At 37.7% G+C, this 26,547-nt stretch overlaps 1 protein-coding gene across 1 annotated transcript in view; it reads left to right on the top strand.

Annotated features, from left to right (window-relative positions):
* The window catches only part of LOC115225510 (adhesion G-protein coupled receptor G6-like), a 223,454-nt gene that overhangs the window by 50,835 nt on the left and 146,072 nt on the right, over window positions 1–26,547 (top strand). The window contains exons 6-9 of the mRNA XM_036513859.1: window positions 20,335–20,463; window positions 21,501–21,650; window positions 23,279–23,394; window positions 25,864–25,987. Of these exons, the coding sequence (XP_036369752.1) occupies window positions 20,335–20,463; window positions 21,501–21,650; window positions 23,279–23,394; window positions 25,864–25,987 (519 nt within the window). The remainder of the gene's footprint in view (window positions 1–20,334; window positions 20,464–21,500; window positions 21,651–23,278; window positions 23,395–25,863; window positions 25,988–26,547) is intronic.

Genomic DNA, 26,547 nt, shown 5'->3' with positions numbered 1-26,547 from the left:
GCTGTGTGGTAAGTAGCTCGCTTACGAACCACATGGTTCAGGGTTCAGTCCCACTGCGTGACACATTGGGTTAGTATCTTCTGCTATAGCCTCGGGCCGACCAACACCTTGTGAGTGGATTTGGTAGACGGAAACTGAAAGAAGCCCGTCGTATATATATGTATATATATATATATATATATATATGTGTGTGTGTGTGCGTGTTTGTCTGTGTTTGTCCCCCCAACATCGCTTGACAACCGTAACTTAGCGGTTCGGCAAAAAAGCGACACATAAAATAAGTACTAAGCTTACAAAGAATAAGTCTTGGGGTCGATTTGATCGACTAAATGCGGTGCTCCAGCATGGCCACGGTCACATGACTGAAACACGTAAAAGAGTAAAAGAGTAAAGAGTACACACACACACATATATATATATACATATATATGTATATATGTGTGTGTGTAAAAATTTATATGTATGTATGTCTCTCTCTCTCTCTCTCTCTCTCTCTTTCTATACATGCATACATACATACATATCTCCTCTCATAAGCTCGTCCTCCTAGCGTTCATGATAATTTTTCTATCACCTTGACTTAACAGACCCTCGAGCGAGGAGCAGATGAAACAGGGACAACCGATAAAGGCAAAAGAATTTTTCGATAATATCTGCGCTCAACTCCATTTATTTCCTTACTAGCAGTATCGCCCGGCGTTGCTCAGGTTTGTAAGGGAAATAACTATAAAGCATTTTTAGAGAGTTATAGCCAAAAAATAGCAAAAAAATGGAAAAAAATGATGGTAAATTTTTTTTTGAGAGTTAAAAAAGGATGGAGTTGCGTCCCCTAGACAGTTTGTGGTTCGTGTTTCTGATTCTCGACCCCATGTCGAATTTATCGATTTTTTTCAGAACTGGGGAAACTTTTCAAAATTTTGGCTGCGTTAGTTTGAATTATGACATTGGGCTATGTGTGTGTCAAGTTTCATCAGAATCGGTTGAAAGCCGTGGTCAGGGTGAAGGTACAAGCAAACAGACACACAGAAACACGCACAGACAAACTGCCGTTTATATATAGAGAGATACTACACAAATTACTGCACATTAAGCCGGAGTTCCTACCTTTGAATAGGTCGCTACATCCTTGTTACTTGCGTGAATTTTGCTACCCTGGTAACTGTTATTGAATTTCCGTGTTAGCGGTAAACAAAGGATAATTCATTCATCCATTAATATATATTTATATATATATATATATATATATATATATATATATATATATATATATTTTTATATATAAAAGAGAGGTTGTGTGTCTGTCTCCTACGATTTAGATTCCTAACTACTCCACATTTTGCGGTGCAGTTTAACTAAAAGCGGGTATCTTATATTCGTGATTCATATCGAGACCTTCTGGGTATTAGCGCGTGTCTACAATGAGTCTACGATTTTAAAAAAATTACCATCATTTTTCCATTTTAATGCATTTTTTTTGCTATTTTTTGGCTATAACTCTCTAAAATGCTTACATAGTTATTTCCCTTACAAGCCCGAGCAACGCCGGGCGATACTGCTAGTATTATATATATATATATATATATATATATATATATATATATATATATACATAAATACGGTATTTAAAAAGGCTCTGTGGTGGTTAGAATGGACATTGATTTAATTCATATATTCATTAAACTTGTTGTGTGGGGAATATATAAGGGAGAGGTTATTCTAAATTTGATGGATTATTTGTCCTTCTTAAAGGAGGAAATACATAAACATATCTGTATATATGTATGTATGTATGTATGTATGTATGTATGTATGTATGTATGTATGTATGTATGTATGTATGTATGTATGTATGTGTGCATGAATGTATGTATGTGTGTATGTATGTACGTATGTATGTATGTATGTACGTATGTATGTATGCATTTATGTATGTATGTATGTATGTATGTATGTATGTATGTATCTATGTATGTATGTATGTTTGTATGTATGTATGCATGAATGTATGTATGTTTGTGTGTATGTATGTATGTATGCATGTATGTTTGTATGTATGTATGCATGTATGTATGTATGTATGTATGTATGTATGTATGCATGTATGCATGTATCTATATATGTATATTTGTATGTATACATCCATGCTTGTATGTATGTATGTATGTATGTTGGTATGTATGTATGCATGGATGCATGTATACATGTATATATGTATGTATGTATATATGTATGTATGTATGTATGTATGTACGTATGTATGTATGTATGTATGCATGTATGTATGTAGGTATGTCACTGTCACTCCATTATTCAAATCATTCATGTGCCATACCTTATCGTTCATCTATGCTCTTCCAGCGGTTATACGTATGCATAGTCTACAAATGGTTTGTTGTTCAAATTTAAACTTGCTAAGTAGATGGCACTCCATTCACTTATATTCCGCCGGGCGAAATGCGTAGCCGTATTTCGTCTGTCGTTACGTTCCGAGTCCAAATTCCGCCGAGGTCGACTTTGCCTTTCATCCTGTCGGGGTCGATAAATAAAGTACCAGTCACGGCACTGGGGTCGATGTAATCGACTTAATCCGTTTTCCTGTCCTTGTTTGTCCCCTCTGTGCTTAGACCCTTGTGGGTAGTAAAGAAATATAAATTTATGTGTAGTATATGTGTTGTTTACTGTTTAAGGTCCACTCAAGAAAATCCGCTCCCTGTTCAAAATATTTGCTTAGACAATCGTTGGAAATGTCTTCACTACTATACTTGCACTCACGTGGTGGCGCAATGGCCCAGTGGTTAGGGCAGCGGACTCGCGGTCGTAGGATCGCGGTTTCGATTCCCAGACCGGGCGTTGTGAGTGTTTATTGAGCGAAAACACCTAAAAGCTCCACGAGGCTCCGGCAGGGGATGGTGGTGATACCTGCTGTACTCTTTCACCACAACTTTCTCTTACTCTTACTTCCTGTTTCTGTTGTACCTGTATTTCAAAGGGCCGGCCTTGTCACTCTCTGTGTCACGCTGAATATCCCCGAGAACTACGTTAAGGGTACATGTGTCTGTGGAGTGCTCAGCCACTTACACGTTAATTTCACAAGCAGGCTGTTCCGTTGATTCGGATCAAGCGGAACCCTCGTCGTCGTAACCGACGGAGTGCTTCCACTTGCACTCACACACATACAACATAGACACTACGCGCGCACACATACACACACTTATAGACACTGGCGCAGTTTCTTTAATGAGACCGCTTCCTAACGGCGTGACGCCCCCAGACGATAAATAGGCTAGTCCAATACGTATAGTGGACGTGATAGCTAGTCGTAGAAGCGTCGTGTAGAGCGAGCCGGAGCTATCGGTAGACCAGGTGTCGAGATCCGTTGAGTCGAGTGATCGGAAGTGAGAGTTCGGTAGTTGAGAAGAGGTACGTTATTGGCGAATGCACGTCATCCGAACGTGCGATATAACAGTGACACATCGGGCAAATGAAATCCAGAATTTATCTGGATCGCAGATGGCCTTATTTGAGCCTAAACAAGCAAGATAAAGGGAAAAGAGGGGTCGTCATTAATTATAGATCTAATATTTGTTAATCAATACTCTGAAAATTATTAACTCACTCTTAGTAACTGATGTATATAATTTTTGGGAAAATGGAAATATATCGGTAGAGGAGCGAAACGGATGTGGAAAGAAGATATATAAACTTTTGGAAAATGCATTCCGATGACAAACAATGAAAATATTGACAAGAAGACAATATATACACAAAGTGCTGGCACTTACACATGTGCATTACACACGTAGGTTTATATATATATATATATATATATATATATATATATATATATATTATATATATATATATTATATATATATATATATATATATATATATATATATATATATATATAATATATATATACATATATCTATATATATTATATATATATATATATACATATATATATATATATATATATATATGGTGAAGGCGCATGGCTCAGTGGTTAGAGCGTCGAGCTTACGATCGTGAGGTTGTGAGCTCGAATCCCGGATCGGGTTGCGTGTTGTGTTTTGAGCAAGGCACTTTATTTCACGTTGCTCCAGTTCACTCAGCTGTAGAAATGAGTTGCGACGTCACTGGTGCCAAGCTGTATCGACCTTTGTTTTCCCTTGGATAACACTGGTGGCGTGGGTGGAGAGGGGAGGCTGGTATGCATGGGCGACTGCTGGTTTCCATAAACAACCTTGCCCGGACTTGTGTCTAGGAGGGTAACTTTCTAGGTGCAATCCCATGGTCACTCATGACCGAAGGGGTCTTTACCCATTTATATATATATATATATTATATATATATATATATATATACATAATAAATGAATATACATACAATATATTATATATATAATATATATATATATATATTATATATATAATATTATATATATATGTATATTCATTTATATATATATATATATAATATATATTATATATATAATATTATATATATATATCATTTATATATATATATATATATATATATATTTTAAATCTCTCTAAAGGAGACTACAGCAAAAAAAAGTACTGGATGTTAATAGTTATCGCCGAAATAACATGGCAGTCTTGGAAAATTGGACGAATGCTGCCGTTGATTAGAGCCAAGAGTCCATCGTCTCTAGCTAGCTATGTCACACATTACAAACTTCCATTACGACATTCGAACAGGGGAGGTCAGCACCTTCCGCTTGCTGGTTCAACAACCACAGACTAGGTTCGGGTTATTTTGCCCCTTTTCAATGTAGAGTAGCCGACTAACAGGCGTCGCTGCTGACCGTCTGTTCGAAGGTTTATTTACCTATGTTCAGGGGAATACGTCCACTGGGTTTCAAATATACTCTTATATCTAAATCTGCAGTAGTGCCTGTATGGTAAGTAGTTGCTTACCAACTACATGATTCAGGTTCTTAATTATTATATATATATATATATATATTATATAATATATATATATATATATATATTATATATATATAGATATATTAATATATATATATATATAATATATATATATATATATATATATATATATATATATACATATATATATATATATATATATATATCTTATATATATATATATATATATATATATATATATATATAATATATATATATATATAAATCTGCAGTAGTGCCTGTATGGTAAGTAGCTTGCTTACCAACTACATGATTCCAGGTTCAGTCCCACTGCATGGTACCTTTTGCAAGTGTTTTCTACTATAGGCTCGGGCTGACCGAACACTAAAAGCAATAAAATTGTTAAACTGTTACATAATAAAAAGAGAGAATTGTCATGCCTGTTGAGATATTCTGTAAGCGCTAGAAGACTGCTCATGGAAACAACATGATCAATGGTTTCATTTTGTTGTTGACATACACGATATGTTGGGAAAACTGGCGTTCTTTAATATGTTGGCCTGGTAGTTTCTTGTAGGTAGGCATTGATATTGGGCTGCTATGATAAATGCTTCTGTTTCTGATTTTAAGCCAGAAGCCATTAACCATTGATGGGCAATGGCTTTGTCAACATCGTCACTATTAGCTCTGTTTGGGCATTTTCCATTGAGAAATCTTCTTTGCAATTTATCAATTTATCAGTAAGAATATCTAAGGCAGCAGTTGTCACATTAGCTTTTTTGTGTTTGTTTCTAGTACTTCTAATTCTAGAATTTGTTGTATTTGGAATTCACTTATATATTCCTTTGCCTGTTTTGCTACTGTACATGAAGCTTCCTGGCTGTCATGTTTTGAGAAAGTTTTAACATTCAGTAATCAGAGTTTTTCAGGTAGGTGTCTAGGTCAATTGTGGCAATGTTCATTGTTAATTCCAGATGTAAAAGTCCTGTCTCCCTCTTTTCTTGGCACTTCTATATTTGGGTGGTGCATTCTATGCATTGCCAACAATTTTCGCCTTTTTCTGTCAAGATTACATATTTCAGTACTTGACTAGTTAATGATATTGAAACTATAAGTCACGACTCCTATGGTTAAAGAATAGATCGCTTCGATCCTGTTTCTTGCATTCAGCAATTACCCTGTGATAACATTCTCTTCTGATCCTTTCCCTCATCACTAAATGTTTGATGCCATCACGTTCAAATTACCCTAGGTATTTGTAGCTCTCCGCGTGTTATAACTCCTTTATGACATTCTACTGGTCAAGGTTAAAGTTAGATGTGTCAGTCATTTTTTCTTTGATAAAGGTAGGTATTGCGCATTTATCGAGGCCAAATTGCATCCTGATGTCATCACTGTATTATTTATCAATTGCTAGTAAGCCCTGTAGTTGTTGGCCATTTTTTGCAAAGAGCTTTAAATCATCCATGTAAATGAGATGATTTATATTTTTATCAAACATTTTATAACCGTACTGTGCATCATTGAGTAATTTCGAGAGAGGTATTAAGGCTAGACAAATGAGGAGTGGTGATAGAGAGTCACCCTGGAAAATGCCATCTGAAATTCTTAGATCTCCAGGATTAAGAGATTCAATAACACTGTTCAGCATGGTTCTCCATGATCTCATACTTACAAGCAAAAAGTTTCGCAGAGTAGGTGCAATTTTATACATTTCCAGACATTTCTTAATCCAGCTATGTGGTAGACTATCAAAAGCTTTTTTATAGTCTATCCACGTTATTGACAAGCTTTTGTATCGTTTGAGACAATATTCCAAGATCATCTTATTGATGAGTAGCTGATCTTTACAACCACAGGACCCACGTTTAAATCCTTTTTGCTCATTTGGGAATATGCCACTTTCTATTAAAAAAACTATAGGTATATTCACTTAATACAGATGTTAGCATTTTGTACATTGATGTTAAGCAGGTTATGGGTCTGTAATTTTTCGGTACGTTTGTTTCTTCATTTTTTGGAAGTAGGAATGTTAAACCATTAACTAGCCAAGAGGGAATCATACTAAGATGTTGGAGAACATTGTTGTAAAGTTTTGCTAGTAGTTCATCACTTTCTGGGGAGGCATTCAACCAGAATTTAGGAATTTTATCCTTTCCTGGAGACTTTCATTTACTTGACTTCCTTATTATTATTATTATTATCATTATTATTGTTATTATTATTATTATTATTTCTTCCAACGCGGATGGACGTGTCTCCGGAAGCTCCGTGAGTTTTGTGACAATTTCATTGGAAATTTGCTGATAAGTGTTAATATTTTTGAATATTTTTGTAGCCAAGCCGACTAACGTCTTGCGGAGCTAGTTTGCTAGGCAAACATTTTACCCCTTTCGGGGTAAAATTACTGTTTATATTATTGACATTCACATTATTTTGCACACACACATTTCCAAAATGGCTTTAAAAAGAGCTGCTGGCTTTTCCCTCCTTGCAACACCACCCCCTCCACAAGAAGAAAAAATTTCGTCAGCGGTTCCGAACCGCCCATTTCAAGCCGTAAAAGGCGAAGTAAACATTACAATGGAACGTGCTGAAAAGCAAAGCGTTCCAAATAAGAACAAAAAAGACGGCGTCTCTTGCGACGTCATTTTAGATTTGCCCCCTCTACCTTCAACTAATGTTATAGTACCGAAGGGGGAGGAAGGGAATTATATGAATAAGAGAGAAATAAACAAAGAAACAAAAATTGAAGAAAATGCCAAAGGTTTTGCTTCAGCTGCAAAGCAGATTTCGGAAGAGATACAAATTACGATGGAGGATATTAAAATGGCAAAAGAGTTGTTGAGAAAAGAAGGAAACAGTGTTTTCCTCAACACACCTCAACAACTCATACATGAGACCAACAAAAAAACAATATTCTACAAAGTTTTCGAAAAGAAAACTAAAAGACTGGTTAACGCCACACCCCAACAGTTAGAAATGGCTCTGAAGCCCATTTGGGGCCAAAAGAGCTATGTGACAAGTGGGAAGCGATTTGGAACCGTGAGGTTCGCTTCCCAACAGAGGAGCAAGCAAGGGCGCATGCCATTTCGCCCTTGCAAAATGAACATTTGTTCCGCGTTCCGATGTACCTCGGGCGTAAGGTCCAAAAATAACACAAAATACAATACCCCCGAACTGAATATCTCATGGCTAGTGGCGGCTATCCTCTATGGCATAGAGGACACTGCCACTATTCTAAATGTTCGGAGGGTAAGAGAAAAGAAACTGGTCAGGTATGGGTATTGAACTGCTGGTACAGATCCAGCTGGAAAACATCAATGCCATACCTGACTTTGTCATCTTACTAGATGGGACCAGGCTAAACGTTACTGTAGAGGGGCGAAAGCCAAAATGTTTCCTCTGCAGTAGCGAAAGCCACCTGAAGAGGGACTGCCCCATTCAAAAAAAGAGAATGGAGGAATACAGCAAGAGGCAGCAACAACAACAACAACAACAACAACAGAAACAGCAGAAACAGCACGAAACACCAAAGGCTGCCACACCACCAACACCATCACCAGCACCAAAGACGAACAACACCCACCTCCAACAACAACACCACAAACAACACCAACACCAGTACCTAGAAGGTCGACAGCAGCACCATCACAGCAACAGGAGCAGCGGCACCACCGATACCGGCGGAACCAATAACTTTTCGTCCTGCTGCTGAAGCAGACCCCTCAACCATTCCTTTGCCGGATGAAGAGTACTCGGATTGTGCGAGCTCTGATTCCAACAAAGGAGAATGGAGCACAGTGCCTCCAAAAAAGAAAAGGAGGAGAAAACAAAAAGATATACAGGGGAAGCACGAACAAATAGTGCTTCCCAACATCAAAAACAACAACAACAACACAGACTCACAACAACAAACAACAATAACACTTTCGACACCACTACTGCCATTGCCACTGCCACAGACACAAACCCACACAGACACAATTACATCAATAAATACAAGGAACCAGGAACTGGTTGAGTATTTGAAAGACAGAACTAGTACAAGTATAACAGATTTTGTTATACCAAGACACAACACATCACCAGCACACATTCTCACAATAAAAATAAACGAAACAACATACAACGAAATTAAACAAATATTCCCTAATGATGTGGGATCGTTAGGGAAAAGTTTCTCTAAGAAACTGTACAAAAATATTTTGGAAGCACCCGTGCAAAAGCACAAGGGAGCCACCCCCACCACCAACAACAGTAAGTAGAGCCTTTTTCTTCTCCTTTTTTCCCCCCTACTTTTGAAGCATGGCAAATCTTAGAATCGGTTGCTTGAATGTGAGAGGCCTCGGGTCACCTTGGAAACAGGGTCACCTGTTAAACGACCTGAGGTTTCATGATGTGGATGTAGCAGCCATCAGTGAAACCAGGCTCTCCGACCCGCAGGAACTCGCAGCCCTTTTCGGCGGATACGAGATATTTCTATCTCCGTGTCGGCCGGGAGCGGGCGGTGGTGGTACTGCGGTTTTGTTTCGGAAGGGCCTGGACTTGAAAATAAGGACAGTCTTCTTGGATCCGGAAGGTAAGTTGGTGGTCCTCGACGCGGACGGTAGTGACGGCGGTGCTTTCAGACTGCTGGCTGCCTACGCTCCGACAGGAGCAGGGCAGTCGGATTATTTCAAACGTCTGGAAGTTTTCCTGGGAACGTCACGCACTCTAGTGCTAGTTGGGGATTGGAACGCTGTCTTAGACGAACGTTTCGATCGGGTGGGCAGGGGAGCGTCTGATAGGAGAGGGGGAGGGTGCAAGAGCCTCGCCAACCTACTCGGCCGCTTTCAGCTGTCCGACAGGTTTCGACTAGACAACCCGAATGTGCCAATGTGGACTTGGACCAATCGCATCGGGTCGTCTAGATCGTACTTAGATAGAGTATTTTGTAGGCCAGCGGATAAGGACAGCGTAGGGTGTCCACAATTCCACTAGTCGAATATACGGACCACAAATTACTGATCTGTACGGTCGACTTAGATAGGCTACAAAGACAGGGACCCGGCTACTGGAAGCTGAACGCGTCGTTAACGGCGTGCAAAGCTTACAGACACCGGATTAGTTTACTAGTTAAGCGGGTGCTCACGGGGGCAATCATCAACAACAACTGGTGGTTTGCCCTCAAGAGAGCAATTAGAGTAGAGTCGATTAGGTATAGTAAGACTCTAGCTATTGAACGTAGGAGAGAGAGCGGGATTTAGTTAAGAAACTAGACGAGGCTCTTGACACTGGCATCGCGACCGACGTGTTGGCGGCAAGGTTGGCCCTCGACCAACACTTCGACGCCAACACGAAGGCTGCGTTGTCAGAGCTAAGGCACGTTCTCTAAGCGGGAGGGGACTAGAGCCGCTCGAGGCGGAGGCGAAGCGAGGCAACAAAGCAACCATTCGGTCTTTGGTGGACCAGAACGGGCGCGAGGTTACCGAACCGAAGCAGATGTGTACGGTGCTTCAGCGGCACTTTGCTCAACTGTTTGGGACGAGCGGTGGAACGGACACCAACGGTACAGACTTCGGTGTGTACCTGGACGGACTGCCGCAACTCTCGGACAGCGAGGCAGAGTGCTGCGAAGGACCGATATCTGCCTTGGAAGTGGAAGAAGCGATGAAGAGTTGCACGAGAGGTAGATCGCCGGGTTTGGATGGTCTGCCCTACGGGCTTTACTTTTCAATGCCAGACTTGTTTGCGGGCCTGTTGGCAAACGTCTACTGCAACTGGCAGCAAAACGGGAGAATTCCTGCTTTTGTTTGTCGAGGAGTGGTGGCTTTGCTGAAGGACCCAAACAAGGGGGACGTTATAGGGAATTTCCGGCCCATCCCTCTGCTCAATACAGAGTTGAAGATTTTGGCCAAGGTGCTAGCCAAGAGATTGGCGCTTGTCGAGGACAAGCTGGTCGGCAAGACGCAGACATGCGCCGTGCCGACCAGGTCGATACACGACAACCTCCATCTCATGCGCTACATCATAGAGAGGGTGGTAACGACGCTGGCGCGAGTGGGGCTTTGATCAACTTGGATCAGAGCAAAGCCTTCGATAGGGTCGACCATCGGTACCTGGCAGCTGTCCTCAAGGCAGCCGGCTTCGGTCCAGTTTTCCGCGGGTGGATAGCTGCTTTATACAGCAACATCTGCTCGGTGATACGGGTGAACGGTCACCTTTCGAAACCGTTCGACATCTCGCGTTCGGTCCGCCAAGGATGCCCTCTCTCCCTCTTGTACATTTTGACTCTCGAGCCATTACTGCGCAAGTTGGAGGCTTTGAGGGGTATCCCGCGCGATCTAGGAGGCGGAAACAGCGTGTCTGCTTATGCCGACGACGTCACCGTGGTGGTGTCGATCCACAGGCACATTGGCCTGATTGGCGAGACACTAAACCAGTACGAAGCGGTGACAGGGGCAAAGTATACGCGGAAAAGTCTGTGGGCTTGCAACTGGGCACCTGGAGAGGCAAGCCCATGCCGTCCAACAGCGTCGTAGGGCGCTGGACAGACGGACCCGTTAAACTGCTCGGAGTCTGGTTCGGTCCGGACCTCCAGGTGGATAAGAACTGGGAAGAGGTGACGAGCAGGGTGGCACGTCTCACCCAGAAATGGGCCGAGAGGAAGCTGTCCCTGAAAGGTCGAGCGGAGGTGGCAAATGCGTACATCGCATCCGTCATCTATTACTGCTTGACCGTCGTCCCTTGTCCCGACCGCTGGCTGGCCAAGCTGGTACGCCTGCTCATCGACTTTTTGTGGAAGGGTCAGGTGCCACTGGTCAGGCGATCCATCTGCTGTCAACGACCGCTGAACGGAGGCCTTGGAATGCCGTGGTTGCTGTTGCGCAGACATGCGCTCAGGCTGCGGCATCTCAAGCGCTTCCTAGACGGTGAACAGGTGTGGTCGTCTTTTGTAAGACGCGATTTTGACGAAGCTGCAGACCTGGATCAAACGTAGACCGAGAAAGGGCGCTTGGCACCTCGAGTGCCGTCAAGCCCTCTCCGCCCTCCGTCAGGCGGGCAATGCGATCGGTTACAGCTCCACTCTAGCGTTCTATAGAGGGTTAGTGGAGGAAAAATGCGACGACGTTCTCGGGGAAACTCTAGGCGTTGAAGATGACGAACTGTGCGGTCTGTTCGGGAGGACTTTCGGGCCGGGGCCGATGGATAATTTCCAGAGGTCGCTCGCCTGGCAGTGCTACCGAGGGGCTCTGCCTGTACGAGATAAACTCTACCGGCACGGAAGTGCCGTCAGCCGGGCCTGCCCGAGGTGTTGCCAGGACTACGAAACCGTTCTGCACGCACTCGTCCAGTGCCCGAGTATTGCTGAAATATGGGTTTATGTCGAACAGCTACTGTCACGTGTGGGACGGATCCGACTATCGGCCGAATCCATAGTGAAGAATGCCCCGCCGACCTCATTTAACAAGGAGGGCGAGGCCGTTTTCTTGTGCCTAGTGGCTGTGGCGAAAGAAGTTGTGTGGTGGACTCGTTTGAAAGGGCTAAAGTCAGACACTTTCCTCTTTGGTCAAGGCCTCATCAACTTTTTCAAGTTTCCCTTGAAAAGGAAGATGAGGTTAGAGAGGAAAGTGCTGTCCGATACTAAGTTTTATGAAAGGTGGGTGAATTGTGCGAGACTGGCCAGTATAAATGGACCAGTTCTCAGGTTTCGCCTGTGATTTCAAAAGGGTAATATAAAAGGAGAAAAAAGGGACTCTCTACACCCCCTTTTTTTGACCAGGCTCCCGTTGGCTTTTGTGGGGTTTTTTCCACCAGGAACCTTTCTTAGCGCCTCCCCCTTTTGGGAGATTTTCATTGTTAAATTTTTTAATGTTATTAAGTTTTTACTCGATGTTTTTCAAAAACGGACAAAACCCTTTGTAACCTTTCGTCCTGTATTGTCCCTTCATGTTTCAAATCATGCGTGTCAGCCCTTGTGGCCAATAAAAAAGAATTAATTATTATTATTATTATTATTATTATTATTATTATTATTATTATTATTATTATTATTTATTATATAAGCCCCTACATTGTACACGCACGCACACATATATACATACATTCACTCACACGCACGTACACACACACACACATTTACATATATATATACTATACACTCACACACACATACACACGTACAAATACACACAAACTCACATACACACCGACAGATATACATACACAATATACACCTATCCGCGCACGCACACATACACACAAACACATACAAACCCACACATACACGCACACACGTACACGTACATACATACACTCTATAGCCCTTTGTTTTTTTGACCCAGCTTTGACCTGGCTTGACACAAACGGCTAGTAGTCATCATGACAGCTGGCTTTGTCATTGCCCTTATTCACCAAAAATACACACACACACGCACGCACAAACACACTTGTCATCTTGCACACACACACACACACACACAGGCATTCCTTTTTTTGGAACTCTCTTGCATTATAAAACCATATTTCAACTACCTTCAAATTCTGTTCTTTCAACATGTGATCTCTTAAGCACCACCAGCTCAAATATTGTCTCCTCTGTCTTCCCTCCTTGGGATCTTTCCTTCTCCTTGTTTCCGACGAAGAGCTCCGCTCGAAACGTTAAACCCTCCTTCCCTTCTTTCCTGAGCGTCAATAATACTTTAATTGTTCCACGTCCTGCGTTGCTGTGTTTTTTCTCTTTTTTTCTGTGTTTTCTTGTTTGGATTAACTTTATATATATATATATATATATATATATATATATATATATATATATATATATATATATATATATATATATATATATATATATATATATATATTCTTTATATATAAAAGTAAGGTTGTGTGTCTGTGTACTCCGATTTAGATTCCTAACTACACCCACATTTTGCGGTGCAGTTTAACCAAAACCGGGTATCTTATAGTCGTGATTCATATCAAGCCCTTCTGGGTATTATCGCGCGTCTACGATGAATCTACGATTTAAAAATAATTTACCATAATTTTTTTCCATTTTAATGCATATTTTTTTTAAATATAATGGAAGTAACTCTCTGAAAATGTCTACGATGAGTGAACGATTTAAAAAAAAATTACCATAATTTTTTTTCCATTTTTAATGCATTTTTTGCTATTTTTGGGCTACAACACTCTAAAAATGCTTTATAGTTATTTCCCTTACAAACCCGAGCAACGCCGGGCGATACTGCTAGTATATATATATATATATATATATATATATATATATATATATATATATATATATATATATTATATATATATATATATATATAGCGGCCGATTGTTCACCACTGACAATGGCCACAAATAGTCAGAAACCGTGTGGTCTCGGGATGCCGTCGTCTGCTAGAGGGTAGTAAGGATTTGCTTCTCAGCTTGCAATATATTACGGGTGCAGACTGCATCGATAAACAACTGGAAGCGGATACTCCTGGTGTTTGAACGGTAGTAATATCGATTCCTATGGAACAGCCATGCTGATGTGGTGATAAATATTTCCTCTCGGTATAGTTACTACATTCATCTCCTCTAGAGATTTTCTGACTTGCTACTTTGCTTGTTTTATACACACTCACAGATACAGACACATACACACCACACATACACACACATACACACACACACACACACACACACACACACACACATATATATATATATATATATATATATATATATATATACAAAATGAGAAAATGGAGAAGTATACCTAAATCAATCATCAACCATCAGATAATACCCAATCAATACTTTATTAAACCATTACATAACAGCAATGACATTATACATAATATATTGCAAATATAACTAGACATGGAAATAGAAATAGAAAATACAATTACATCATATCTGACAGCTGTTTCGGCCGTGAAGACAGGTATGTCTCATTAAACCTATTAGCCATATAAAGCAGGTATAACTGAGACATTAACAAGGATGTCTCACGGCCTCTTCAGAGAATTTAATATAAGTGTGAAAAAATTTACATATAAATATAAAAATATAAAATATAAAAATGTGTGCATAGACACTCATAATTCTACGCATATATATATATACACATTAATACAATACAAACAAAATATATCAGTATACATTAACAAACACAGTTATTTTCCATATTGGACTCATAGTTCCATAACCAACATCAAGGAAATGCATGTACACTCACATTTAAATTTAAAGCAGACATATATATATAGAACAGTCCAGTTCATTAAAATGTATAACCCTACAAAAAGTCAATAAAATTAATATTAATATTAACTATAATAATAATAATAATAATAATAATAACAACCATGATTGTACCATGTAAAGCAAGCGGACATCCACATATATACTCAATGAGTCGAATCCATCTATCCGCTTGATATTGATTTTCCTAGGTAGATTCGATTGGCTTATAGTTTTAAATTTGAATCACAATGGAAATTTTACGGTTATTTAGCCAAGAAGCGCACATACGCACACGCACATCCACAGATCCTGCGCACATACATACATAATTATATGTATACACACACACATACACCCACACACATACACACATACATAGCCACATACACAGCCAACTCATAAATAAATAAATAAATAATATAAGAGGTATACTCGTAACTATACACATGGAAAAAACAGAGGAACCCAACCGATTGCACATACATGCATGCAGACATCCAGCACCCCCAAAACGACACCAAGGCCGCGGTATTAACTAAGAAGATCCACTCACATATTTCCATAAAACATTAAATGCAAAGATACATATAATTATATCAAGATAGAGAATGTAATTTTTCATAAGGTACACAATTCATATGACACCGTATTTTTCGTAACCATAGTGTTTTATAACTAAAAGTCTGCTAACTTAACCGCTATATGCTATATTCAAACATACGCTAAATTATAAAGTATATATTAAACATTTCCGTTTGACTATCAAAAGACATAGAAATATATATATACTAAGTTAACATCGGTTTATAATAATTAAATTATAAGAGATTAATTGTAAGAAGTCAAAATACGCTAATATTCTAGGATATATAAACAAAATAACTCCTTATAGCATAAATAGATATCATCTTTACGTAATAAATCCAATGTTATTATAATACTAATATTTATCTATTAAAACCCTTACCAACGAACTAATAGAATTACACTCACATCTACATGCCCATATGTATACTCATGTGTAACAACAGACATACACATACACACCATATATTTTCACATGTGATGTGCGTGTAAAATTCATAGTACTTATATATAAATATATTTTTGAGCATCAGTGGACACATAAATACAAATGTAATAATTAACAGGATTTGGCATTAAATAATATCAGTGGAGGACTTACCAATAAAATAGTATATAAGTAAATAACAAAAATTAAATTAATTATAAGTTAATAATTATAATTACTTAAGATTAAAATGTAATAAAATAAAATAAGATGAAATAATTAAAATTAAAATGAAAATATAAGTACAAGCTAGTATACATGTATATATATTTTATTATAATAAATAATGGATATGTATGTATATATCTACATATAAATAAATAAATAAATGAATAAATAAATAGATAAATACCATAGAATACAAATTAAGATAAATACAAAGGTAAACCTAATATATAGTACTGCTAATATGTATATATCCACATATACATAAAAGAATAGATAGATAGATAAATAACATAAAATAAAATGAAAAATATACATTGAAAAAAGTACATATATAAACTTAGTATCCAGGCTACTATTATGTAAACATTTACCTATAGATAATGAATAAATAAATAGATAAATAACATAATGTACAAATCAAGATGAGTACAAATATAGACTAAATATATAAGACTGCTAATATGTATAAAGCCAAATGTAAGTAAATGAATAGGTTTATTAATAAATAACATAAGATACAAATTTAGATGAGTACAAAGATACACTAAATATACAATATAGAAGCCTGCCAAAAACCCATATACTCATCCAAAACAAACAAAATCCAATATAGACTCACATTTATTACATATTAGTATTACAGTATCTAAAACCAGGTATCCAACTATGATACTCATACACACTCTGCAATTTTGGAAATCTCCAAGAATATCATATTACTGTGTATATACCAAAATGTATATATTCTTTCTTGCCGCAGTGTATTTCCCTTATAAACCAGGACAAAAACCAAAAACAAAAAACAATTAATACAGAACATATATATTTATATACATGTGTAGCTACAAAATTATAAAATTATAAATTTATAAGTTGCATGTTTTAAAATTGTAGAAGACTACTAGTATAATTAGATACAGAGGAGAGTTAAAATATTACTATTAGAAAAGCTCTATTTAAATCTAGAGAAAGTGTACGGTAGTTTATGAATGCAAAAAAAATTTTTTCATTAATATTATTAATAATAGGCCTACCAGCTTTGATAATGAAAAAAATTTCATTAATACATAGAGAGCATTTTTTATTTTTTCCATTATATACAGGTGCAGAAGTTAGTATTTTCCAATTTAATTTAAAATCTAAGTTCTTACTTTTGAGTTCCCAAATATACGCACTTAACCCTGTAGAGTACATCCTATTTTTTATTTCTAAAAGTATATCTATGATAATTAAGTCTCTGTTTCATGCTATTCATAGTTGCTCCGATGTATACCCTACTACTAAATTGTGTATCCACAGTGCATTGATAAACTACCTCTTTCTTGAGGCATTAATTACCAAACACACATTGATTTCTGTTTCTGAAATTACAGTTATCAACAGGTTGGGGTAATCTAACATTGGCCAAAATTTCTGTAACACTATTCCCATTAATAGTGTTACAATTATTTTTACTATCCAATCCCAAATTCAACGAATGATTTGATTTATCATTATTGGCGATATTCCTATCAATAGTAATAGTATTAGTGGTAGTGGTATCATCTATTACATTAATATTTTTCCTTACAGGTACGGTACCATCATAATTTGCAAGGGGGTTGTTCGTGTTAGCTCCAAAAGAAATATTGTTCTTACGATTATAGAGAGGCAAATTACTATTATCTAAATTCAACTTTCTATCATTATAGAAGTAATCCAGTTTCCTGTTATTAAATGAGGAGATGATGGTGGCTAAATTATGTGTAATGCTATATCCTATTCTAACAGTTCCATTGTTAATTAAATGACCAAATTTATTCTTACCCTTACCAAAATGCCTAAATATTACATTGTGCAAAGCTCTAACTATGTCTGTTTTTATCTGCAATGCATATGGGATTATCAGCCATAGTGTATCCTTATCAGTATTAGGGTTGCCTATCAAATTGTTATTTTTAGTAAAAACCTTATTCCTCGTCCATCCCATATGTTTACTATCCTTAACAATGTCATTGTTATGCCTATCATTATCAATATTCCCATAATTATTGCGTAAATAAACTTTACTATTATCATACCTACCATTAGTTTTGATATGCGTATTATTAATATTACTACCATCACTTATGTGCGCTAATTTATTTAAACTACCGTCAACAGCTCCGAGATTAACACCTCTATAATTATCATATGCGTTTTTATATATCCTATTTTTCCTTGTCATACAGTTATTATTGTTTGTCCTAAATTTATTGGCGTTGTTCCTAATAGTTCCACCTGTATTTGAAGGATTATGCTTGGGTATATACCATATTTTACTTTTGTAGCCTGCTTTAAGCAATGCTGTATTATATCTATCACAATGCTTATTAAAAATGTCCCCGTTTGAGGATAGATAAGAGATTCTCTGACTAATGCTATGCACTAGTGATCTTTTAATTTGAGGGGGTGATTGCTAGAACGGTTTATATATACTAAGTTAGAATTGGGTTTAATATAAGGTTCATGTATCCCATTAGTAAGGTTGCAATTGACATCCAAATAATTGGCAGAATAGTTTTCATTTTCAATAATTATGGATAGGCCAAAACTATTAAAAAATTTATTTAGTCTTTTTTTCAGTAGATCCAGTCTCCTATTTGATGTATTATTTACCAAAAATAAAGCGTCATCCCTATATAGTCCTCTTTTAATTCAGGGAATTCTCTACTAATGTTATCTAGTAAGTACATCCCAACCAGATCAGTCACTTCCGCTGAATCCGGCGATCCCATGGTGATGTCGAACAAGTTGGGTGTCTTTTCTAGCCCAAAGTTTGTTATCAAACTCTATTAAAGTTTTCCTAGCTGTTAAGATAACCCTAATCTCTCCCATACTTAATTTAGTGTGTCGCCTAGCAAAAATTAAAGCCTTATTTAATATAATAGGGTTTATGGATGTGTAGTAATTTTGTATATCAAATTGGATGAATTTACTTCTATTATTATCACTGACCTTTATGGCAGAAAACCAATCCAGTGCACCTTGAGTATTCTTCCAAAGGTTAAGTTTAATCTTGTTACGTATAGTAGGTAAATATTTATCCAGAATAAGTTTACTCAGTCTGCCTAAGTCAGATTTGGTAGGGCAAATCAATCTGACCTGCGTGTTACCAAGAAAGTTTTCTTTATGGTCCTTGAGTGTGATTCTCGGTCTAGTGGGGGTATAAGGTTCCGTTTTTTCTTCTAGGTAATAATCCAATATTATTTCTCTAATCTCAAGGTTCAGTTTCTAAGTGTGTTAAAAGATACAATTTCATATTTCTTAGTAATTTCTTTGTGTAGTAATTCATGGTATGTATATATATATAATATATATATATATATATATATATATATATATATATATATATATATATATATATATATATATATATATATATATATATATATATATATATATATATATATATATATATATATAATTTAGTTGAAATAGGCAATTAGGTTTAGACACCAAGTCAGTCCGGTATTATCCGCACAGCTCGAAGTGAATAGAAATCAAATAAATAACAGGACGCCAGGGGACAAATGTTGAAATTTGGGATCTCTTCAACAGTTTCAGCTACCAAATACATCTCTCAATATTCTTGTCAACCACAAGCTGTTGTAGAAATCCCTTTTCCCAAGGTGCTATGTAAGAAGATTGAACAAAGGATACGTTGATTTTCAAGGAACTTTCTTAAGTACATAGACATAACAGCAGCTCTTAATATTTACAATTTAGATGTAAAAGCAATTTATCTATTCCTTAAGGCAAGGATAACCCTCAGTAATGAACCCACATGTAATATATATTGTAATATATGTTGTACTGACTAAAATAATATTGTCGAAGCACAACTCCAATGTTTAATTCCATGCTTTAACGATGTATTAATAAACTCTTCTATGGCAATAAATATGTTTATCTAACGGCTTCCCTTTACAGGTAATACAAAACTCAAGTGCCAAAGCAAATACGAAAATTAACAGCCATATTATTGCTGCAAGTATTCCCAATGTTAATATAACCAACCGTGATGAACCAGTTACAATAGCATTCAATGTAATAGATCCGGTAAGCCCTATGTATTTTGTTATAGCTGTCACAGTTTGTTTCGTTTCAGAGCCATATACCACTGCTCACAAATGAAACACGGACCGCGGTGGAACAAGTAGTAGTAGTAGTAGTCGTAGTAGTAGTAGTAGTTTCAAATTATAAATATCTTTATAATACACGCGGCGGATATGTTTCCAGTTATTTGTGTTGTTTTTTAGTATCACCAGTGTATTTTCTTAATATGTTTGTCTATTGCCTTCATTAATTGCGTCTGTGTATTTTAAATGTAATAAATTTCTTTGGGTTTCCGTTGACTATAGTTGAGGTTGTTATTGTTGTTTACCTTCATGTCATCTCTGATCCAGTAGGCCTCTGATGAAACACATTACAGCCATGACCATCATGTCATTTTGTAGATCACTAAATATTTCAAGAACGACATCAGTTGTTAATGTGATGGAGTAGAAATTATCATACTAAACATAGATTAAAAAACAAATTTGAATTGTCAGTTCAGCTACGTTACAAACAGTGATTTGGTGTTCACAGTGTCAATAATAACTAAACATTTATAACCATTGTTTGATATTTTGTTACTTTCGCAAAGATACATTACATGTATTTTAATTACAAAGTAGAGTGGTTGTATACTGTCAACTTAACGTGACAGTCCTGTAAGAGAATTACACCACCGCTGTTTAGCCCTAGGAAGCTACACGTTTGCATTATGTTATATATACAATAATAATAAAGGACGTTACCGTATACATTTTTTACAAACCAAGGACGTTATATACACCTTGACTCAGGTTAGAGAAGGAGTGCGTATTATACACAAGGTTTAGGTTTTTCAGAGGTACAACCCCCTAAAAATCCCCTGCATATTATACTCAAGAGCGGAATATGCTCGATGCTTCCTAGGGCTAAACAGGACTGTCACGTTAAGTTGACAGTATACAACCACGCTATCGCTCCACCACCGTACATATCTCTATGAGATATTTAGAAATTTAATATTTCTAATTACAAAGTAATTTGATTAAATTGTTTTTCAGAATACCACCAACCCACAATGTGTCTATTGGGACGAATCCCCAGGGCGTAATCCCCACTGGTCAGCAAAGGGCTGTGATACATCCGACTATGAACCTGGAAAAAAAGTATTTTGTACTTGTAACCATCTTACAAGTTTTGCCATGCTAATGGTTGGTAACATTACGACAACCAGTTAATTGCCAGTACACTGGAAATCCTGTCTGTGCATAAATAAGTTCAACACGTATTAACCATCATTTTAGTAAATATGTGAGGTTGGTATTTTGTAATAGGGCACTGTTGATCGTGCTCTTATTGCTGTTTATCAGTTTAAACTCAGAACGGTGTCTACTTGATGAACCAAGATACGATCCTCAATTAAATGCATGAGAATTTCTCAAAGGTGAATGTCATGGGACAGAGAAAAACAACCATTTTCGCTGAATTTAAAATCTATTGGGCTAAAACAATCTGAATGACAATCTAAGTAAGAGATACCGTAAATCCTCGAGTATAATCCGCAATTTTTTCCAAAAATTTAAAGGTCAAAATCCCTAGAGCGTACTATATACGCGGTAAAAATGAAAAATATTTCCTAAGCAATGTCCGAATCTCTATTTGCTGTCAAGTACAAAGAAGCTACACGTTTGCATTATGCTATATATACAATAATGATAAAGGACGTTACCGTATACATTTTTACAAACCAAGGACGTTATATAGACCTCCTTGACTCAGGTTAGAGAAGGAGTGCGTATTATACACAAGGTTTAGGTTTTTCAGAGGTACAACCCCCTAAAAATCCCCTCCATATTATACTCACGGGCGGAATATACTCGAGGATCTACGGTACTTATTTAGTATACAATAATTCTCTAAAGCACAAAAGCCATGTTTGTAGCTTACAAGTTAAACATTTGGCCTCTTCATGATTCTGTTACAGGGTCTCTCCTCTCATTTACATGAAACTTCTGTGTCAATAATGCAGATATATACAATATCTGTCAGTTTCTACAACACATCTGCTACCCGTAAAACTAAAACCTACCCCTATCTTCTGTACATATTTTAGCTTAAAGGAATAGCTGAAGCAATGCAATAAGTTAGTTCACTCAATACCAGTTCTACTATCATCTTATTTCTTTATTGCCCACAAGGGGTTAAACATAGAGGGGACAAACAAGGACAGACAAAGGGGTTAAGTCGATTACATCGACCCCAGTGAGTAACTGGTACTTAATTTATCGACCCCGAAAGGATGAAAAGTAAAGTCGACCTCGGCGGAATTTGAACTCAGAACGTAACGGCAGACGAAATACGCTAAGCCTTTCGTCCGGCGTGCTAACGATTCTGCCAGCTCGCCGCCTTAAGTTCTACTATCATCTGACATCATAATGGCAGTGTTGTTAGAACATTACTAAATAACTTCACTTCTCTTTATTACACTATCTGGATATTTATTTATCACATTTTAAGCCATACGTCCGCCCTCAATTAACGGTTTAGGTCAAACAGCTTCAATTATTTGTACTGATAACATATAATAAGATATACCTTCAATGAATTTGAACTAAAGATTTATAGGACGGTGGTATATTCGAACTTGACTCAGATATCTCATATACATCATAACGACAGTGAAACGTCACACTGGGGTTAAATATCATGTAACATGTAATAGAAGATGGCACCCGCCTATATTAACCCTCATAATTTATATAAGTATTGACTTAGCATATAAGAAAGAAATAAGATAAGAAAGGAGGGGATAATATGTTGTCGTTTGTTTCTATTGCAGGATGTCTACCAGAATGAAAGAGATTTAAAACAAATGTTGTCTATTCTTTCTAATATTGCCTGTGGAATATCACTTGTCTGTGTCATTCTGACAGCAATAGTTCATGTTTATTTCAAGTAAGCATTTCAATTTCTATCTTATTTTGTAAACTGTTCAAATGCAGAGATACAGTGTCCAACAGTTTGTGGAATTCTCACAGATTGGTAAGATCAATAGTTGATGTCTGCAGAAAAATCATGGATGTGAAAAGAATTCCAGAATGTTGTCAATTTGATGAAGGATTGTTGACTGGACAAATATTTTAGTGCAGGTTTTGTAAGCGACTCACATTAACGATGACATGCGAAAAAGAGGAGTGAGGGGTGTTCTGTGTGTTTAAGTAGAGTTAATTCAGAGAAGTATGGCTTTACTGTTACTACTATATCGGTCTCTATCATCTTTATACAATATGTCTGTGACCGAGTTGTAGCTTGTTGACGAGTTTATATTCGCTATCCAACCAGATTAGCTTCCTTTGGGTGTGATCGAGAATATGTGTGTGCGGTGTGTATATATGTATGTATGGTATATGTTTTGCTGGAATGTCAATATTTGTCTAACGCTGCTCCGTATTCCCTGATCTTAATCAGAAATCTATGTCTTTCTGACAGTGTTTATACATGCATACATATAACTTACATACATACATGAAATTAGGCTTCTCAAAACCAGAAAGCGGAAAGCTAAATCAAAGACTACAGAGCCAATCTATCACTGAAACTGTAAAAATCTGTAAAACTTTCCAGAAGTTCATCATAGGCGCAGGAGTGGCTGTGTGGTAAGTAGCTTGTTTACCAGCCACATGCTTCCGGGTTCAGTCCCACTGCATGGCACCTAGAACAAGTGTCTTCTACTATGGCCTCGGGCCGACCAAAGCCTTGTGAGTGGATTTGGTAGACGGAAACTGAAAGAAGCCCGTCGTATATATGTGTGTGTTTGTGTGTCTGTGTTTGTCCCCCTAGCATTGCTTGACAACCGTTACTTAGTGGTTCGGCAAAAGAGACTGATAGAATAAGTACTGGGCTTACAAAAGAATAAGTCCCGGGGTCGAGTTGCTCGATTAAAGGCGGTGCTCCAGCATGACTGCAGTGAAATGACTGAAACAAGTAAAAGAGTAAAAGAGTAAAGAGTATTTAAATATATATGAGCACATCTAGATAAGAATACATATATAAAACATACAAATCTGCACATAATAATACTCAAAATAATTAATAATTGAACATTTTATACGCAAATTCGTTAAGCAGATTTCCTTATACATTTTAGGAAATCTAGTTTACAAACTGTGTATCCGTGGAGACCTAGCGAGTTGTACTCTAACACAGAATTTAAACGAGTCCGGCTGATTCTTACTCTTATGGACAAGGAGACACTCTGTGTAATATGATACCTGCAACTGCATGTTGAATACAGGGTTGACAAAAACTTACAGTCGTAGTCTATTGTACAGTGTAGCATTGCTGTTAATGTATTAACAACATATATGTGTGTACGTTGTGTGCTTGCGTGCGTCAGCGTATTCTACGTTCAATGCGTGGAGGCGCAATGGCCCAGTGGTTAGGGCAGCGGACTCGCGGTCATAGGATCGCGGTTTCGATTCCCAGACCGGGCGTTGTGAGTGTTTATTGAGCGAAAACACCTAAAAGCTCCACGAGGCTCCGGCAGGGGATGGTGGTGATCCCTGCTGTACTCTTTCACCACAACTTTCTCTCACTCTTACTTCCTGTTTCTGTTGTACCTGTATTTCAAGGGGCCGGCCTAGTCACTCTCTGTGTCACACTGAATATCTCCGAGAACTACGTTAAGGGTGCACGTGTCTGTGGAGTGCTCAGCCACTTACACGCTAATTTCACGAGCAGGCTGTTCCGTTGATTCGGATCAATCGGAACCCTCGTCGTCGTAACCGACGGATTGCTTCCACGTTCAATGCGTCATGTACGGACATCTATCATGAACAACTATCAATGCGTCATGTACAGAACTACTATCAACAATCAAACCTGTTTGTTCCTTCTCGAGCCATGCCTGGTTTATAAGGGCCGGTTTCCCGGTTTCTTTGGCGTATAGGTTCCCCACCTGGACGGGACACCGGTCCGTCGTAGGTGAGCTGCATGATGCTGGAGGAAAGACTGAGAGAAAGATGTGGCAAAAGAGTCAGCAGAATTTCGCTACTCTTTTCTGCCGGAACCGCGTGGAGCTTACGTGTTTCGCTCATAAGCATACACATTGTCTGGTCTGAGATTCGAACCCGCGTTCCCTCGACCGCGAGTCCGCTGCTCTAACCACTAGGCCACGTACCTCCACCTACCCAATGAACACAGTCAACAATAAACACAATGCTTTATATCTAATACAGCCTATTACACACAGCTACACTACACCATGTCTAAATACATATTGTAAATGCATAGTCAACATATCATTTATATTTCGAATAACCATCACCTATAAACATAGTTGTAATACTATTTTGTGCTTTGAACAATGCATTTTATATTTGTGTTAATTTAATGCAGTATTATTTCTTGTTTTCGTTATTTCAGAAATCTATGGAAATTAACGTCTTCAAAGAATTTAGTAAATTTGAGCATTTCTTTAGCTGCCACTTATTTTATCTTTCTTGTTGGGTTCCAAGAATATAGTACAAAAATAACAGCTGTTTGTAAGGTAAGTGGACACATATTTAACATAAAACACGATGGGTCACGATCGTCGCCGTAAGGCACAGGACTACTGACCAAAATCGTGGCCCAGATAGATACATTTAATTTACGGGCGTTTGTTGGGGTCTAATGTCACTCAAACGCTCTGATACCCCCCAGAATGCCAGAGGACTAATAGTTCAACTAATGACTTTTGAGATGATGTAAAACTTGCCCCCATTATATACTAAGAAGTTATTTAAACTATTTTTTTTTTGTGTGCATGGCACTCTTTTACTCTTTTACTTGTTTCAGTCATTTGACTGCGGCCATGCTGGAGCACCGCCTTTAGTCGAGCAAATCGACCCCGGGACTTATTCATTGTAAGCCCAGTACTTATTCTATCGGTCTCTTTTTGCTAAGTGACGGCGACGTAAACACACCAGCATCGGTTGTCAAGCAATGCTAGAGGGACAAACATAGACACACAAACATATACACACATACATATATATATATATACATATATACGACAGGCTTCTTTCAGTTTCCGTCTACCAAATCCACTCACAAGGCTTTGGTCGG

The sequence above is a fragment of the Octopus sinensis genome, linkage group LG27 (assembly GCF_006345805.1).
Source record: "Octopus sinensis linkage group LG27, ASM634580v1, whole genome shotgun sequence".
In the NCBI taxonomy this organism is placed as follows: Eukaryota; Metazoa; Mollusca; class Cephalopoda; order Octopoda; family Octopodidae; genus Octopus; species Octopus sinensis.
This window is presented reverse-complemented; position numbering and strand designations above follow the sequence as displayed.